Below are 20249 nucleotides of genomic sequence, written 5' to 3'. Positions count from 1 at the left end.
CTTTTATAGATGCATGCAATTAATTACGATTCATCGATTTGACAGCACTAAAAAAAATATAGGCTATATATATATATCCCTATTTAGAAAACCATCAAGGCTCACAATAGTTTGGCCATGACTGTCTTTTTTGTTTGTGTGAAGAACATTTTAATAATCTAAAGAATCTTTTTCTATTAAAAAAATAACCTTTTGTGCAATGGAAAGGTTTCATGGATTTTAAAGGTTCTTCATTGACCCAAAATTCCAAATACGTGTTTATGAGTGTAATGTAAAATTTTTATAGAGATAGTCTCTGGACCGTTTTCCTTTTCAGTGAATTAATGTTACATAAAAGTTATAGGCCTACTCTTTATATCTCATTAGCCTATGATAATTAGATTTCCTATGTGCTTTAAGCTATTGGAATGTTGTAGTGCTTAGTCTTTATCTTGATATACCAAAGCTGCATGTTATAAACTGTAGGGTAAAACTGACTGGTTTATCCAAACATATGCTAAATTATAAATCTTGAGAAGTACCATAACATCGCAGATTGAAAAAAAAAAAGGAGAAAGGTTCGCAGTTCCCACTTATTTTGCGCTCACGCATAGTGTCACGTGAACTCATGTAACCAATCGATTTCCACCTTTTCCTTCTCTCCTCCTCTAGGGTCAGTCGAGTCGGAGAAGCGGAGAAGTGATGGCGGTGCACACATAAACTGACCGAACAAAGTTTTCGTAGCTCAGAAAAAAGTATTTAGATCCACAGGAGAGGGGAAAAACCATCAATTTTTGGAAAGCTGGCGGACGACTGAAGTGTTCGGGAGCCTGGCTGCAGGAAACGCTTACTGCTGTGCTCGCGACTTGTACTTGGTTACGGAAGAATTTTTGGGAGCCGCGGTAACTAGTTTGTAAACTTCGGGGAGAGATAAAGCTAACGCGTTAGCACAGCTATTTAGCCTGCTCGTGCAATGTGTTTTAACCAGCCAGAGAATGGTTACGAAGGGGTTTTGTACTAGTAGACACGTAAGTTAAGTATACCTTATCTTGGGTAGTGAAATAATCGTGTGTATATTTAGCTTGATTCATTCGTGTAGGATGAGCAGGTACTTTGCACCTGTAGCCTCACGGCTTGAAAACTCTCTCGACTTTCCTGGTTAGGTATGTTGTTTAGGTATGCTGTTTTACTTGTATTTGTGCTTTTGGTGACGCATGAATCGACAGGCTGATAATGTAGTTTTTACTCTATAATGTAAGCAAAAAGTTCGTGAAGCAAATATTGAGGCTAAAGCTGATGTCCGTGCCTCAGAGACATTTCGCATTCCCAGATTGGTTAACGTTAGCTGGCTTACGTGGAAACAAAGCAATGCGTCTCTTAACCTCTATTAAGCCGGACTTGACCTGACCCACTCTCCATTATTGGTATAAAGTGACCTGGCTGGGTTTGTTAGGAACTTTTTGTGCGTGCGTGCGTGCGTGTGTGTGTCACTGGGGAATACGACTACTGGACTAGTTTACTTTGATTTGACATCACGGCACCCTATGGTGCTCCTGCAGGCACCGAGACATGGATGTTCCCCAGGCCGTTTTCCCAAACGGTGAGGGGCGCCTAAGCCTCCAAGACCATGTCTGGACGGAGTCCTCCAACTCGAGGGCTTGGGCTCACTCTGCCCCCGTGTGTCCCCGCTCGCTCTGGACGGCGGTGTTTGACTACGAGGCCAGCGGGGAAGACGAGCTCAGCCTGCGGCGAGGAGACGTGGTAGAGGTCCTGTCTAAGGACGCTGCCATCTCGGGAGACGAAGGCTGGTGGACTGGAAAAATTAACCGTCGCGTGGGCATCTTCCCATCAAATTATGTTACTTACCAACCAGCTATTTACAGAGCGGTAGGGGCGCGCGAGAGTGACCCGCCCGCCCCTGTTCGGATACCTTTTTCTGAACTCGTTCTACAAGAAATAATCGGCGTCGGAGGGTTTGGCAAAGTCTACCGGGGGGCCTGGAAGGACCAGGAGGTCGCGGTGAAGGCAGCTCGACAGGACCCCGACGAGGACATTACAGCTACTGCAGACAGTGTTAAGCAAGAAGCCAAACTTTTCTCGATGCTTCAACATCCCAACATTATCAAATTGGAGGGGGTGTGTTTGGACGAGCCCAACCTGTGTCTTGTCATGGAATATGCCCGAGGAGGGACTCTGAACCGCGCCTTGACGAGCAGAAGGATTCCCCCTCATATCCTCGTGAACTGGGCCGTCCAGATCGCCAGAGGCATGCAGTATCTCCACGAGGAGGCCGTGGTTCCCATTATTCATCGAGACCTGAAGTCCAGCAACAGTAAGATAATTACCACACACTCATTAATGCCTCCTTATCTTGACCAAGAATTGCTGGTATTTGCTCTACTGTAGAAACACACACTTGGTTGTCACATTGGTATTTCCTTCAGCAATTAGCACGTTAATTATTAATCCCCACCCTCCTTTACAAAGCTTTATCATTATTAGCACACCAACCTTTCCCATAAATGCCTGTGTTTGTACCTGAAAGGAGGGGAACAGAACACCACGTCCTCTTGAAAGACCTTATAACCTCATCATGGAATATCCTACCAGTCTAGACTAACTGTAATGTTGCACGTATATATATTATGTGGTCATAGGAGTTGTATCTTCTCGCTAAAAGCAATATGCTTCTCAAAGGAAGCCACCAGTGAAATCTAACCCTAGAAGAAAAGCTATAAAATTGATGGATTCCCTAAGATTTGAATAGAGCCTTTGTAGTTAATGTTAAAGACACTGGATCCTTCCCAAGTCCTTCTAGCAACTTCAGCATTAGTTTATCTCCGAGTACAACATTGGCTGCAAAACTTTAGATATTTAATTTACAAAAAAAAAAAAACTTGTGGAAAAATAAACATTTCCTTCCTGTTCTTGCCTGTACTGTTCTAGATAGTGTTTGAGACATTCCCAGCATTTCTCTTATCCTTAATCCTGTAAAGCCTGACATATTATTATTTATTTTTTTTGTAATAAAACAGTTTATTGAACCGTTTGAAAAAGCGTTATTCATGTCTAACAAGATGTAAGATGATGGTTTGTAATGTAAATCAATGAAATAATTCTAATAGTATAGCAGAATATTTGATGCTTATAAATATCCGTTGTCAATCTATATCTCAATAAAATGTCTTGTGAGATGATATTTTAAATGCTTAGTTTTATGATCAAAGAAGCTCAGTATTTATTATTACCTGTAACCTTTAATGTAATGCAATAATACAATGATGACTAAGAAATGTATAAATAAACATTCCTTAAAAGCCTGATATATCAGTTTTGATACTTACATTTTAACACAAATTGCTTAACTACTAAACTAAGATAAAATTACATTTGTAAATGTTGGCGGCCCTACAGTCATCAAGAGATATTTAAGGTTGCTTTTTTTTTTTCTCCACACCCCAATTGTCCCTGCCTAAAGAGCAGGCTATTTGAAAACTGCACCTGCATTTCAACAGTGGATTTGAGTCATGTGCTTCAGCAGAGTATTGAGTCTAGAGTTACACAGCCAACAAGTAAAAAAAAAAACACTGGCTATCTTCAAACCTTTTAAAAAGAGCTGTGGGAATTATGGTTTCTGAATGAGTGTGGCCATAGGCAGGTTGTGAAGTTAAGAGGTTAGAGTTTGAACAGCTGGTGTTGTGTCCTTGAGAAACCGGCTATCTGCTAACAAGGTTCAGAAAACTTTGGTCTGAAAATACGACTGCATAAAGAAGCACCAAGTCTGTATATAAATGTTTTTTTGATGATTAAATAATTGGTGTTATAAAGTCTATTTCACATACACTGGTGGTGAGTATTATTTTGTTGTATTGTTTGTTTCAGTACTGCCAAGGAACAATTATTAGACCATTTGAATTGGTGTGGTGGTGTTTTTTATTTGCCCTTCACGTATTACAGAAGTTTATGGAAAGAGTTTCTTTCATGCAAATGGATTTTTTTCTCTAAAATATTACTATAGCTGCAGGGGACACTGCATGACTAGAGATTGTCCTATCATGTTTCTCAGTCATATATGAAGTTGGGAAAGACCCTTACACTATCTGCCTTAGGTATGCTAATACCTAAAAGAGACATTTCAGATATTGCTTTCAGAAGTTAAGTAACTTGTTAACAGAATAGTTTAGCTTTCTGATTAATCCTCACAAAAAATATGCAACTCAAATACAGTCTTAGTGCTGCAGAGATTTGATCAGCTGGTACCATGATAATGTAAATCCATTCAGCGGCTCTCTTAATTCCATTCATTTATTAACAGGCGGTTTCCAATAGCTAAACTACCATTCAAAAGTTTTGGGGTTTTAATGTTTCAAAAAAAGTCGCTTTTGCTCTCTAAGACTGCATTTATTTGATCAAAAGTTCAGTAAAAACAGTATTATTGTTATATATTATATAAAATAACTATATCAGCAGCACATGATCCTTCAGAAATCATTATACAGTATGCTGATTTGCTGCTCAAGAAGCATTTCTTATAATCAATGTTAAAAACAGTTGTTTAATATTTTTTTGGAAACCATGATACTTTTCCCCCCCAGTATTCTTTGATGAATGGAAAGTTCAAACGAACAGCATTTATTTGAAATATAAATTCAAATATTCTGTTGCAGCATTGTTGTTTTTACTGTCCCTTTTGATTAATTTAATGCTGAATAAATTAATTTCTTTAGAAAAAATCGTACTGAATGGTAGTGTACATGATTTCTGTCTGCAAACGCATTGCCATTATTGTCATTTTCTATAGCATTCTACCATTTGTTAAATTAGCAGAGTATTTCTAGAGCAATAAAATAGACGGCATTCCACTATCAACAATAGACGCAATGTGGCACCCTGCCCCCGTTCAGCATGGCAGTGCTACTGTTAACGCAACTCAGTTTGTTCATCTCTCCACAGGATTGTGACAAACAACATTGGAAGCTTGCTGACCTTAATTGAAAAAATAACGTGTGTTTGCTCAGTGCAGAACAGCAACCCATCATGAGCCAGACCCTTTCTGCTGTGTTTTTGAGGGGGACTCCTTACCCATTCAGGTTGCGGTGGTACATTGTTTAGCAGGTTAAAGGTGGAGGGTACATTTTTAGGAAGGCACAAACAGCAAAGTCAAATACTCTCTCTCAAAAATAAGAAATTAAATAATATTTGCTTTGTGCCCAGTCTTGCTTATATGATTAATGATTATCTTTAAGATATAGCAAATAGTGAGTGAAATGATGTTTTTGTGCCCTAATCTTTTAATACCTCACTCAAAGGAATGTCGCTAACGAGGGGGCAAAAGCTTAACATAAGTTTGCACAATGGAATGGTCAAGCACTGGTTGCTAGGTGACTGCCAACCCGAGAATGCCCCGACTCCTGGGCCTGAAAGGCTTATTTTCATTATTTTTAATCTCCTCAATGGCTGCTGTTTTCTCTCCAAGATGTGGAGCTTCCCCTGATTGGGGGTAAAGAATATTGCAGAACTGTTGCCAGCAGTCCCTGTGAAACTCGGCACTGTGCCACACTTCAAAACTCAGTTTTGCAATTTCAGGCACATGAAGTGTAATGTTAAGGAATCTCAAGCATGTGTGCTCTTCAAAATACTCTCTCACAGACACACACACACACACACTGACTGACAGTATAGAGAATAATGGGTCTTGTTCACTAATAATTACATGGATTATTTTGTTTATGCACAGCGGAATTTCAACAAATCTCCACCTAGTTCACATGTTGATACACACATGAATTTGTTCTTAATCTCGTTCTAATGTTATTGAATTTGAAATATTCTAAATGAGTGGCCGCATCCAAACCACATCCAAACCATCTCCATATAAGGGCTTTCCGCACAACCTTTCCTTTACAGCTTTTCGTCACTCTCGTCAAACATATGCCACTCTCTGTAGACACGCTCTCGCCAAATCCTCGAGCAATGCCAAGTGTGTCATTCTCAAAAACCAGTTCAAACTACTTTTATACAGCACAGAGTTCCTGTATTTTGTTTGAAAACGTTGAATACATTTTAGTACACACTGCACAAGTTTTTGGTGAATCATGATTTGTTTGTGAAAAGGTTTGTATGTGGATTTCACACACAAAATTGTGCCTACGCATGCTCAGTGAATGAGACCCAATGGCCTTGTTGAAGAGATGGAGGACCGTGGCAAACAGGTTATTGTCTCATGATCTAAAGGTGATTTTCTGCTCCATAAAATGGACACCATAGAAATCTGAGCCAAGAAAAGACATGTCACAAAAGTGGGAATGAATGAGAGCTAGACTGTAGCAAAGTACTATTAGTTTAGAAGTTAATTTATTTTATATTTCAGGTTCACATCTGACCAGAACATCTATGTCAGAAAAGTGGATTTTTCTTTTGTAATAAGACCACATACATATCCAACTTGGATTTTTGGTTTGCTAAAACTGATTGTATAATAGGTTGTGGGTAGGCCTATGTAAAATTCTCTATTATTTCATTATATTTAAACTGTTTGGTGTTGTGTTTTTATTTAGTGGAAAGGAAACATTAAAGGGCTAGAAACCAACAGCTGAGATTAAACTGAAAGCATCAAACAGGTGCAACCTGTTCGAAATGGAATTCCAATCTTCATGTTTGTCCCAAAATGATAGTTTTGTCGACAATTTTACCTGAGACCTTGCTAACATGCAAGCCTTTTATCTTAAAAAGAGACTTATAAAAGTTCACAGGTAAAATGGTCTGGTTCTTTTTATTCCCAGTGTCCAGCATGTTTATGGGTTTAAAAGAAATTAAAGGGATAATTTTTACCCCATGTTTTACTCAAGTCATCCTAGGTGTATATGACATTCTTCTTTCAGACTAACACAGAGTTTTATTAAAAAATATCCTGGCTCTTCCAAGCTTTATAATGGCAGTGAATGGCCGTTTCTGTTTTGAAGTCCATCAAAGTGCATCTATCCATGATAAAAGTAATCCACATGGCTCTGGGGGTTTAATAAAGGCCTTCTGAAGTGAAGTGATCTGTTCGTGTAAGAAAAATATACATATTTAAAACTCCGGCAGACGACCGTATGCACACCATGCAAAAAAGAAATTTGCGCCGCAAGAGTAACCCATGACGTAGAAGTAGTGTAAGTTTAGACGCCTCTCGCAGTTCAAACAAACAGGGCTGGGCAACAAACTCAAGCTCCTCCGACATTTCTCTTTAAAAATAGCCGTTTTAGACTTCTAATTTGTGACTGGTGTTTTGTTTTGCTCTATCCTCTCTGCCCTTCTGCGTTCGTCATTACGTTGTGCGTCAAGGTCAAGTGTCACTCTTCCGCCGTAAAGCAATGTGTACGGCCGTCTGCCGGAAGCTAGTTATTTTAGTTGATCATTTCAAATATGGATATTTTTCTTACACGAACACATCGCTTCACTTCAGAAGGCCTTTATTAAACCCCCAGAGCCGTATGTATTACTTTTATCATGGATGGATGCACTTTGACTATTCTTGTACTGAACGAATTCAAATGTTACAGTTATACTAAATGTCTTAAATTGTAACAACTGCATAAACTGGGAGTGTAGTCAAGGCCAGTACTCTCCAATGTATGCTGGATGAAGCCTGGGAAAGTTAAAAGTGTTTAATGAAATGTGTCCACAAATAACACTACTTAGTTACCCCCTCAGGTCATGATAGTGGGAAGGGAGTCAAGGTCAGATTAATCAGACATGTAGTTATCAACTGAGGGCCTCCCTATTTATTACATACTGATGTTGATAAAGGTCTCAAGTTGGAATATTGTCAAGGACACAACCATTGAGAAATACTACTCCTGACCTCAGGATGTTCCGGACTTCAAAGACAGCTGGCCTACGTTCTCATGTTATTTGTCATTTGGTACGAGGCTGTATTGTAAACTAGAGCGACTTGTATGTCGCTCTGAGTTCTTCATTTAGACCTGTGTCCTTGAAGATTCCACTTCATGATAAAAGTGTGGAAATATGATTACCCTCTTAGCATTCCTGTATTGTTATTCATTGACATAAATGCTCAAAAGCTAAGGCTCACGTGTTGAAAACATTCCCATCATACTTTAAAATAGCTCAATTAGTCAAATTCATCTTGAAATTACTGCAGATTTGTTTTAACCATCAACTCATAAGTAATTTAGTACAAATATCTAAAACATTTCTCCTGTCTCTGTTCTTCTTTTAGTTTTATTACTTGAAAAAATTGAGAATGATGACATTGGTCGAAAAATCCTGAAGATCACTGACTTTGGCCTTGCTCGTGAGTGGCACAAAACGACCAAAATGAGTGCTGCTGGCACTTATTCCTGGATGGCTCCTGAGGTCATCAAGTCCTCTCTGTTTTCTAAAGGGAGTGATGTCTGGAGGTAAGCTGTTATTTTAAGTTAATTGCAATGTTTGGATCAAAGCCTGTTATTAAAATGAATTGGTTACTTGAGGTTAGACACAATTGCTTTGGCATAATTTTAAGCTTTTCCAAAAGACATAATTATACTTCTGACGCTTCATTTTGGCCAAATTCTAAGTCAGTGTAACGTATTGTTCATGGATACAACATAGTTTAATATAATTACAAACTGAATATATGTGTAATTCATTATAAATATTGTGTCTGTAGCTTGCAAACTTCAAATGCTATTGGAAGTGTTCCAAATCAGTCACTTGAGAGAATCAGTTTCAGTTTGGATGCTGCTCTACATGTAGGCGATAGACTGCACTGCAAGGTAGTTCACTAGGGCCCTGTTTACACCTGGTATTAAGATCCATTTTGGTCAATTGGATCACAAGTAGATGAGGCAGACACATACCCATGATTAAAACCTGATGTTTTAATCCGTTTCTTTTGTCCACTTTCAACTACTTCTCTCCTGATTTCAGAGGGAGGGAGAGGGAATGTATGGGTTTTTTCCAGATTTTTTTAATCTAATGGACAAAATAAGATTGTGCAATTTACATATGAACACAGACGACAGAAAAACATACAGAGAGGATCAGCTTTCGATTCTGCTCTGATAGCCGCTTCACTGAAAGCTGTGAGTGTCTGTGTTTGTAATCAGGAATGGTGAGAGAACATTGTGCTTGGTACATTTTTCATCTTCAAACCAAACTTGGGTCTTCAGCCAACAAAGTTAAATCCCTTCTGGCTAGCGCTCTTCCCATAATATGTACGCATTAAGTATAGGTGGAGAGTAGGTGGTCTTTTGTGACTGTTCAAACACGACCGTTTACACTACGAAAGCAATCTGGTCGAACGCATTTTTTACTATCTCTGGATGTGGTCGAAAGTAGACAAGCTCAAAATGTTTTAGACCCTGTTTATACCTGTAATTTAGTATCATCCACTTATGATCTGGTCAACCAAAACGCATCATAATACCAGGTGTAAACAGGGCCTAAGTTTTAGAACAGAGCTTAAATGTAATACCTAGTGTTTGATTTCGTTTTTAGGTTCACTGAATATTTGGGTCAGTTTCAATCAGTACAGCATTTGGTGGTGTTCCAACTGCCCTTTTACCTTGTTTGTGAAAGCTAAATGTGAAGTCTCGTCTTTAAAAAAAAAAAAATGATCATGCCACTTTGCTCCGACACATGATTGGTTTCACTTCTATCTTCTTTCTTTCCTAACATTGCTAGAACATTGTATTTTCCTTTCTTTGCCTTTCTATGATGTTAAGAAGAGATGTAATGTAAAACAATGATCATACAATGTTTGCTTTGGGATCCATTAAGAATTTGCCTCTTGAGATGCTTTATGTATACACACGTAATTTAAAAGTGCAATCAGTGTACAACCTTTGATTAGGGAAAAAGTACAGAGGGCCCCAAAGTTGCCTGCCTGGTTCATATTATACATAAGCACTATTCTTTCAGCCAATTGGTGTGATTCATACCACACTGACACTTCCCTGTGTTCTGTTCTTTGTCCAGTTATGGAGTCCTCCTTTGGGAATTACTGACTGGAGAGGTTCCTTACCGTGGCATTGACGGCTTGGCAGTTGCCTATGGAGTTGCTGTCAACAAATTAACCCTTCCCATTCCATCTACCTGCCCCGAGCCTTTTGCCAAGCTCATGGAGGGTAGGTCTGATAGTGGTTTACTGATATTACGCATTATTTATACCATCACTATATGTTATCAACACTCCATGAGATTTCAGACATTTAGGCACTGATGCCCCATTCACACCGTCAGTGACTTTGTTGCTGCATGTGGCTTGTCTCCATACCTCAAGTTGCTCATGGGCATTCCTAGTGCTGTCACTCTAATGTTGTTGGTAGACTGCACATCTGGATATATCCTGAAAAAAGGCAATCACAGATTATGTGTATTGATGGTAAAACTATGGTAACACATTCAAGTTACAAATGGCCATGTCAAATATGTTAAAATAAGCTGGATAATCAACAAAAACGATCAATGTATGAATATCCACGCAGTATTCTACATGTATGTGTTTACAGACCAATCATATAGAAGAGTGAATTATCTGTCCTGTCTTGACTGCACTCGAGGAATGAAAGTTCTATTGACACACATCTCACTCCTGATTTAACTTTGCAATTTACAGTGACCATTGTGTGAAATGTTTAAATGTATGCAAACTCATTGAAATGAATGGTATATGAATGGGGTTTGAGTATAAATCAGTCCCACTGCAATCTGCAATGAATTAAAACACATGGCCATTGTAATGATAACCTACAAGAGTTCCAACATATTTTTTGTTCATAGAATGCTGGGAGCAGGATCCCCATATCCGTCCGTCGTTTGCTTCCATTTTGGAGCAACTGACTGCCATAGAAGAGGCTGTGATGGCCACCATGCCTCAGGACTCCTTCCATTCAATGCAGGAGGACTGGAGAGTGGAGATCCAGGAAATGTTTGATGAGCTACGCACTAAAGAAAAGGTCTGTTGATAAAAGATTTTGACTATTTTTCATTTCTGAGCTTGTTTTACATATAGTTTTGATTTATTTTGTTATGAGACAGTGGGCCTATATTGTTTTCTTATCAAATATGGTTCAGATTTTATTAGGTAAGCTGTATTTGGTTGGACTGATCCTCTTAACAAAGCTAGCTGTTAGCAATGAAATGGCATTAAGTGTCCAATGAAGTTAATATGATAAGCTGCTTCCGATCTTAGCAGCTTGTTATGTTGGAAAGGGTTTGCCATTGGTTGATCAAGAATGCATTTTCCTGCAAGTCAGCTAAAACTTGATGTAGAAATCCTGACATTGTGTTTCACGTGCAAGTCATTCTTGATCTGTGAATTTTTCCACTCCTTTAGGAACAGTCCTGTCACATAAATATCTTCCTTGTTAAGGGATGCACCAAGGGAACTTTTACTCGATTGTAAATAAACAAATTGTTAATTCATTAATTAATTGTCAAAATCATCTGCCCAATTGTGTTTCTTGGCAGAGTGCCCCAAAGCTTCTTACAGAATTTATTCATAAGAGATTAGGGCAAACGGCTTTACTCCATGTGGGCGGAAAACGGTTTTGATTAATGCTTAACAATTCTGTCTGCAAGTTTTATACATGTGGATTATTCTGTTCAAGAGATATAGAGAATGAGTAAACTAACTATCACAAAGATGATTTATTCTTTTAACCAAAAGGCAGGATTTTCATTACCATATTCACTATATTAAGATTGAAGTGTTGGCCAGAGCAGAAGTGAAAATTAGAGAAAGGGAACATAAGAAATTTTTGTTTTTATTTACTAGCTTATAAATGGTGCTGCTATTTTGTGGATAACCCACTTACATGTCTAGTATTATTGTTGTGTTTATGGTGCTCAAGGGTAAAAACAAGAACAGAAGGCTGATCTGAAATGTGCAGTTCAAGGTAGAGAGGAATCTGAGCTCTGTTCTCCAAGGCCAAAGGAAGTGAAACTGCCATTCATACAAATGATGTCTTTTTTGCTCATAGACAAAGAGCGGTTTCATAAGCATGAGAACTATCCAATTTTTGCTTTCTCGGTCAGTAATTCAGTATATACAAATATTTATATTTATTTGGTCATTGTTTGGCTATAGTTTGAAGAAATAGTTCGTCCAAAAATTTTATTCTGTCATCATTCACTCACCATCATGTATTTTTTTGATAAACTCTTCCAATGATAGATTTCTTGCAAAATGTGCTTGATCACAAATGTTCTTGACACAAACAGGAGCTTCGTTCTCGTGAGGAGGAACTGACGCGAGCAGCCCTTCAACAGAAGTCTCATGAAGAGCTGTTGAAGAGGAGAGAACAGCAGCTGGCCGAACGGGAAATTAATGTGCTTGAGCGTGAACTCAACATCCTCATATTCCAACTCAACAAGGACAAGCCCAATGTTAAGAAACGGAAGGGCAAGTTCAAACGCAGCCGCCTCAAGCTCAAAGATGGCAACCGCATCAGCTTACCCTCAGGTTAGAGCCGTACTATCTGATCTTATTAGTTTACATATCAATTTGTTGTCACATTAATTAATCTCAGTAAATTGTTTCTTATTAATGTTAACAGAATTGTTTTTCTTGCAGAATTAGAGTTGTAAAGAAGGTTTATGTGCAAAATGTTATTGTAAAATGTAGTAAAGTGTTTTTAGTAAATATTACTTATGGGTAACCTTATTTGTTCATCAGATTTTCAGCATAAAATCACAGTTCAGGCCTCTCCAACTATGGACAAAAGGAGAAGCCTCAATAGCACTAACTCCAGCCCTCCCAGCAGCCCTACACTGATCCCTCGCCTCCGAGCCATTCAGTGTAAGTGCCCGCTCTCTTACACATCCGTACAGCATCTGCCACATTGGTATTTTACAATTTACCACACCTTTACAATATTTTTGAGATTTTGGGTAAAAAGTTTTTTAAACGTATAAGACATATTTTTCTTTCCAAGTAGGTTTAGAAGTTTAAATATGATCTTCTTTATTTTAAAGGGAATTTCCACCATTTATCTTCCAATTATAAGAAATGATCTTAAAGTACTTCAACAAGAATCTGAAATTCAAACAGACCCATTGTCTATCCATTCCATTGTAATTAGCTAATATCAGGATTGGCCCATATCATTCCTGTTTAAATGTTTTGCCAGTTTCAATACAGTAAAAACATGTACCAAGGGCAGTCACACTAATCAATCCATTTGTGGGTAGCTCAGTGTGACAAAAAAATGGTGACAAAAAAGTGGCATCCAGGTCATTGCCAGTGGTTGCTGAGTCCTGTGTTTGTCACATTTATAACTTTTTTTTTTCCATCAGTGAGCCACCCAGGTGAGACTAGCCGAAGGGACAGTATGTTTGTGTATCACCAGGATGTGGATATCACAAGCGAGTGTAAACCTCCTAGCGGGTTTAGGAAGAAAGGCAAGGACACTGTGGTCCTGTGAGACAAAGCCGCCCCATCTAACTGTGTGTTGGTGTGATTGCTGATCACTATGGCTCTTACTTCACAACATCTCTTTTTGTTTTGATGCCTTTAGGTTACAAAATGTTGTCTTAAAGCATTGCTTGATGAAGTTTTAATTGTTTGTAATGATTTTGCTTTGGGAATCAATCATTATTGTAGACCTTGAGCTGGTGCTGCCAACCTCGATCTGATGATTGCATCAATAGTAACACTTTTCAGTGTAAAAAATCCCAAAAGATTGAAAACTAATGTTCTCACGATGTTCTTCCTGAAGCTCCATTAACTGTTTTCGAGAATGATTGTAATGATCTAACACTTGTTTTGCTGGGTGGTGGAGGTTGCCTTAATTGTCTAAAAATGCTGTGAAGGACTAATAGATTGAATCTGTGTCTGAGTCTGTGGTGTGGCAGATATTGGGACTGTCAGTTGAAGAACATTTCCATTGGTATTAGCAATTCTGTTTCAAATTCTATGTATCTTCATCTCTAGTGACCCTGGACGAGAGCAACAGAACATGGGGCCGAAGCACCAATTACAAACCTGAGGAGTTTGAAGATGTCAAGAAAGGGTTCAAGAAGAAGGGCCGCACATGGGGGCCGAGCTCTGTGCAGACGAAGGAAAGAGGAAATTGTGCTGAAAGGTTGGAACAGTGTTTATTTTTGTGTGTTCCTTTTCTTAAAGCCTAGACAAAAATATTATCTTATCATTTTAATTATTCAATAAATACATGTAGTTGCTTTAGTATGCATACTTTAGTGTGTTCTCATGAGTTATTAATTGTGGGTGCCACTGTCATTTTGTCTTCAGAGTTCGACCTCTCTCAGATGGAAGCAGTCCCTGGTCCACTAGTCTTATGAAATCCCAGAAATCTGTTCCATTGGCTGCATTATTTGCAGAGCAGGGTATGTAAAGAAAGCTCATCTTCCATTTACTTTTTCCATGTACCTGTACTCAGTTTTCATCGCTCTTTGTTGTATCTTTAAATCAGGTAACAAAGAACAAGTTCCCTGAAACCTCCTTTTTGACGTGACAATAATCACTGTCTGCACACAGTTCATAATCTAAAGTTTTATTTGTTGTCAAATTGCTTGTTCACTGCATTCGTCTTTTAGCGTCTTTTATCAAGGTTATTGAAAAATACTTCATTTATAATGTGTTGTGAAATGTAATTTATTCCTGTGAATAAATAACGTGAATTTTCAGCAGCCATTACTTCCATTACAAGCCATCCTTCAGAAATCATTATAATATGCTTATTTGGTGCTCAAGAAACACTTCTTATAATTATCAATGTTGAAGACAGTCGTGCTACTTTGTAGAAAGTTGAAACCGTAATATATTAAACAAATTAGGCAGATTCTTAATTGACATTATATGCATGGCATACATGGCAAACATCATCACAACCTACTTTAATCTAACTTTATGGATTTTAAAAATAATCAAACTATGCTAATAACCAGAACAGCCCCATTATCCCTACCCATCCCAAAGTATCTCACAAAAACAAAGGGGGAGAAAATTAAATAGTTAAAAATATAGAATATAGAAATAGAATAATATTAATAATAACAATTAAACAAATAAAATAAACATTTTATAAAAATGAGTTAACAGAATCCCTTATTGTCTATTTAATATTTTCCAAATATAGAAAGGACATTAGGACTTTCAATCAAAAAAAATTAAAGAAGGGGTGTGAAAATATCCAATGTAGCAGTATTAGGCTTCTGGCTCAAATGAAGCAAAAGCAATAAAATAAGTGCAAAGAAATATTTAGGGCCTAAAAAAAAAAATGACACAAATGAATACAATTTAGGACATTGGTAAAAATGTATGAATATGATCTGCTGGGGATAGTGACCATGTATTGCAACTGTCGTCTCCTGCTAAAGAAAGTTTCTTTTTCTAATTTTGCTTTAAATTGGACAAGATTCAAAGGAGCACAGATACACATCAAATTTATTTTAGCTAGAGTATTATTCCTCAGCTCCCCGTCAAGTTCTATACCGAGCTGCTTTTCCCAAGTTTCATTGAGACCAGAAAGAGGGGGGAATTGTGAAGAGCATAACAAGTTATATATTGAGGCTATAGACCTTATGTAGCCCCGCCCCCTTTCAGCGCTGTGCTCGTTGTGTTCCGTCTTCGGTTTGTATTTCCACAGCATGATGGTAAGATCTTACGGATTTATGAATGAACCGCTCATTTTAAAATCTGCCTGGTCTACTGACATTTGTTATGACATCCACTTCCAACATTACAATCCTCGTGATACCTTTCGTTACCTCTGCAATAAGTAAATCCACTTCACCAGCTTTAATTACTCTGACAGTGATGCCATAGAAATATACAGAGCTAACGCAAAAACAGAAGTTCAAAGACAACATTTTAAAGATGGCTGCGCGCTTGTTTCTCTGGTGCATAAGGTTTTCGGAAGTTACATTTATATCTTCAATCAAAGTTTTCTGGTGAGGAAAGGGAGCAAAGTGTGCTTTGGCAAAGTCACATAATTGAAAATAATGGAATAGATTGGATTTAGGAATTTTGAAGCTACTTAACAGATCATGAAACGACATAACATAGTCTCTAACCTAACATCTGTAGTTATACTTGTCTTTTTTCCCCCCAGGAACCAGTAAAGATGAAGTATGCTCTGCTGATGGATCTGACAACAAACCAAAGCAACTCAAGTTCCCCAACCAGGTGTATATCGATCTACCTCTGTGGAAAGATGAACAGGGGGAGAGCCAGGGGTCGGCTGGTGGAGGTGAGAGCCAGGACGATCCAACTACATCCACAAGTTCCACCAGCACCACACCTCAGCACACACCCACCAACAGCCTAAAGCGCAGCACCACATGCCGGCGCACAGACTCTGTTCTCTATGGCTGTGCCTCCATCCTGGCATCTGTCGCATTGGGCTTTGACCTGCGAGAGGTCTGTAAGGGTCCTACCAATGAGGAACCGGAGCCACGTGAGGAGAAGAAGAAACGAGAGGGCCTGTTTCAGCGTGCTACTCGCTTCCGCCGCAGCACCAGCCCCCCTGGTGGCCGTTCACGAAAGGACGAGGTTACCGCTGGGCCCGTAAACCTGCTCGCCATGTCATCGATTTCTGAGTGCAACTCCACTAAGTGCCTCCTGCAGTCTGATTGTGAAGGGTCTGTGCACAACCTAATGAACGAGACTCCAACTAGCAATTCCCGGACACACCAGAATACAGGCACCAGTGAAGTTCTCCCCTCAACCCCTGTGCAAGATCTCGCTTCTGGATCCAGCTCTCGGCTTAGGAGAAAGAAGTCCAGTCCTGCTGTGTGTCAGACCAGTGAGTCATGTGCTAATATTCTTAAGGGTTGATCACGATATTAGAACTATTTCTGATAACCGATAAATGGCCGATTTTAAATATCTTTTCTATTTTGTCTAAATAATTAAAAAATGAAACTTATAAAATATATTATCAGTATAAGATTGATTGTTTTAAATGCTACAAGTTAATTTAGACCGCACAACATTATTTATAGAATGTAAAATGGATATTTTAAATTATTAATTTAGTATTTGTATGCTCAGGTGATCTCACGAAAAATTTGGAAATGTCACGTCACCTACCGTAACTGTTTCAACACACTAACACACTCAACCAGGCCTCGCCGTTTTTTGTGTGTATGCCTTGGGCAAGAATGATTTAAATTAGAAATATAAAAGACTAAATCGAGGCGTTTCAGGGAGTTCAGAGAAAGTGCTTACTGATATAGATAATAACTCCCTTTGGAGTGGACTTTGTGCTTTGGAACTTTTTAGACCTTTTTTTTAATGCTCAAACTGCAATATTACACTCTAAAGAAAGCTGAAAATATAATAAATATATATACCTTTTAATAACCCCTTACATTTTTTAAATGTTATCTGAAATATAAATTTTTCATGCTGTACATACTAGCCTATATATATGTGTTGTGAGGTCTTAATTTACTTTTGTATCGGTTGTATTTTATCTAAATGTAAATGAGTATATAAAATTAAACTGAATACCGGCCAATACAGATTTGCTCATTACTGCATCAACCCATATCAATGAAATTTTGTTTTCAAATATTGTTTATTAACCATGTTGCACTCTTTTCTTTAGTTAACGGCAGCAGTAACTGCCAGGCCAGTCCAACTGATTCCGCTACCACTACCGCAAAAAAGAAGGCTGACAGAGAGCCTGCTCAAGAGAAGGAACCAGTATCTAGACCCAGACCACTTTCTCTAAGAAGCAAATCTCACTCATGGGGTCTTCTAAAGAGTCGCAACAAGAGCTATTCACTCGGGCACTACTCTGGGGAGAAGAGTGCCCAAAACTTGGACGTGGTCCTCCCCTCAGAGGTCAAAATGGGCTGCTCTTTACTGGACATGGACACAGAGGGTCAAAAACGAGACTGCACGGTTCCCCTCTGTCGAATACAGAGCTCGCCAGGTCGGCCATCTGTCTTTGAACTGGAGAAAAAGTTTTTATCCTGAAATAAGCTGCATCTGGAACACAATCTTACTTTCGTCTTGAATCTGTTCCACATGACATTTAGTTGTTTTGTTTTTCCAAGATTAACATCATGGCCTTTGACCAATTTATGAGCCATTGCTGCTGGAGATATTCTGTAGTACCTTTATTTATATGCTGTTTACTTTGATATGTAATTTAATATGAAGTGACGTATATGAAGTGAATGATCAACATTCCACTGAACTTACAGTAGAATTGCAGTGATTTGATCAGTACACATGAACAAAATCTCAGATTCTGTTAAAACTACTGATTTTTATTTGTTTTATTTTAGTGTTCAGACGTTTGATTCTGTATCATGTAATGTCATATGAAAGGCATAAACAGGGCCCACAGTGTTTATATAGTATAATTATTAATAGTCGTACAGATGAAGTTCCATCGCAGATGCGATTGACCAAACTAACAGACCTTATGTTGCTAGCTTTCAAACAGCAGCTTAGAATTGCCATACATAGCTCATTATTTTATATACTAATACATGATATTTAAAAAAGGTTTTCTTTTCAATGACCTTTTGAAATTGATTCCTGAACCATGCTGTGGTCAGCATTGCATTAATCAATTTATTTCTGCTAGTTTTTTCCCCAACATTCTTCTTTTATCCCCCCCTTAAAGCTATATTGGATACCCACCTAATGGACTCTCTCCTTTTTTAGCTTTAATTCAAATTAATTTGAACTAATTATGTCTTTTAGAAGTGAATTCATGTCTATATCTTTTAGATTGCATTACTAATTATGGCAGTATTGTTGATCAAACCCAAATGGGGAGCAAAAATATACAGTATAAATATACATTTATATATAAACCTCGCATTATACTGCCAAATAGTGATGGGTGAACTATATTGATGGTGTTAATCATTATTGCTTTTTATTTACAGATCATTCCTTTCCATAAAAACCCTTACTTTCATTTGTTGTTAAATATCACATTATACTATAAATCCACTAATAAATTAATTGAGGAACCAGGATTCTACTTAAAACTGTTACCATCTGAGTAGCTTGATTTTGAGTTTAAGCTGCAGTAGGTTCACAGAATGTTTAGAGTTATTATTAAAATATACTTCAGCATTATACTGTATCTTAGTGATTTAAACTGCTGCCGCAAAACCCCAATGCTCTTCTAGCTGCTAGTCTTTCAAACGGTTTTCTCAATCATTACCCTGTGTAGAAGACTGAATTATTAACTTGTTCATTGTCTGTTGTGGACTTAAGTAGTTCAGTATCTTGCTTTTCTGTTCTCTCTGTGTGACATTTAAAAATACTGTTTTGTGTCTTCAAGATGTGGAGACTGTGACTTGGAACATGCACTATTGAACAAATTGCAACATGGAAGAGTACTAAAACCCTTAGTTTGTTGGTAAAGATGTGTTTGAGAAACTACTTGCATACAGTATTGAAAAGCTTTTCCTTTTAGTGTGAGCGAGAATTATTTACTGTATTTACAGTAATTCTATTCAGAGTAAATGTGCTGTTTGTTCATAAATGATCACAGGGTTTCACAATGACTCCTGTTTAAAAATACCCATTATGTGGAGATGTTTTAAAGGAAGAAGAATATACGTTGTGTAGCACTGGAATTTTCGAGTCATGTAATGATGATTGTTCATTACATTTATGCTGTTATTATATATAAAGACGTAATGATACTACTAGTTTAGATATACAACTGCACATTAGGATTTATAAGAACAAAGGACTCAAGAGACATTGTGGTGCCTCTTTTTTATGTCTTGCAATGAACATTACTTTTATGATGAAGTAACAATAATATGATGCCCGTTTTTGAGGAATTCATTTGGTGTTATTGTCTAAGCACAATCATTTCTCCTGTTATCGGAGAACTGCAGAGATCAAACCTTTAAAGCGGTTTCATTTGGACTGATTCCCAAACATGAAGGACACAATGTGTAAAAGACAGAAAACCTTTAGTTTGGAATTAAGCTACAGAATATTCATTTTTCACCAAAGTTGAAGTCTTGGATTGTAAAAATGGTTTCGAGAGATTGTTACATGGTTCACATGCACTGCAAATAGTTTTACTGGTTTTGCTTTTTAGTGTCTGCACAGTATGTTGTATCAAGCTCTGTTTTTATCTAATGTTTTACCCATGTGACCAATTTAATGTTAAAAGCTGTTCAGTTCTAAATACGGACTGGTTATTTGCTCCAGGAGGGCTCAATAAAAGGGCTGAGCCCAGAATCATCTCATTTATATCAAATTCTACTATTTTACTTTACACAAGTGACCAATAAAACCTTTATACAACATTAGGCATCGTTTC

General features: G+C 37.9%; 1 protein-coding gene across 2 annotated transcripts; it reads left to right on the top strand.

Annotated features, from left to right (window-relative positions):
* Positions 1-555: 555 nt before the first annotated feature.
* On the top strand, positions 556-20239 carry map3k21 (mitogen-activated protein kinase kinase kinase 21). Of its 2 annotated transcripts, XM_079634285.1 has the most exons (11): positions 680-2311; positions 8204-8384; positions 9946-10094; positions 10750-10925; positions 12193-12433; positions 12647-12769; positions 13267-13371; positions 13904-14054; positions 14222-14316; positions 16044-16736; positions 17544-20239. In XM_079634285.1, the coding sequence occupies exons 1-11, from the start codon at positions 1549-1551 to the stop codon at positions 17915-17917; spliced, it is 3051 nt and encodes a 1016-aa protein (XP_079490411.1). In that variant the 5' UTR covers positions 680-1548; the 3' UTR covers positions 17918-20239. The 2 variants fall into 2 exon arrangements, with proteins under 2 accessions (XP_079490412.1, XP_079490411.1); XM_079634286.1 differs by lacking the exon at positions 13267-13371 and having other exon boundaries at positions 556-2311.
* Positions 20240-20249: the final 10 nt, after the last annotated feature.

Source organism: Phoxinus phoxinus (genome assembly GCF_949152265.1).
Source record: "Phoxinus phoxinus genome assembly, chromosome: 14".
NCBI classification, from domain to species: Eukaryota; Metazoa; Chordata; class Actinopteri; order Cypriniformes; family Leuciscidae; genus Phoxinus; species Phoxinus phoxinus.
This window is presented reverse-complemented; position numbering and strand designations above follow the sequence as displayed.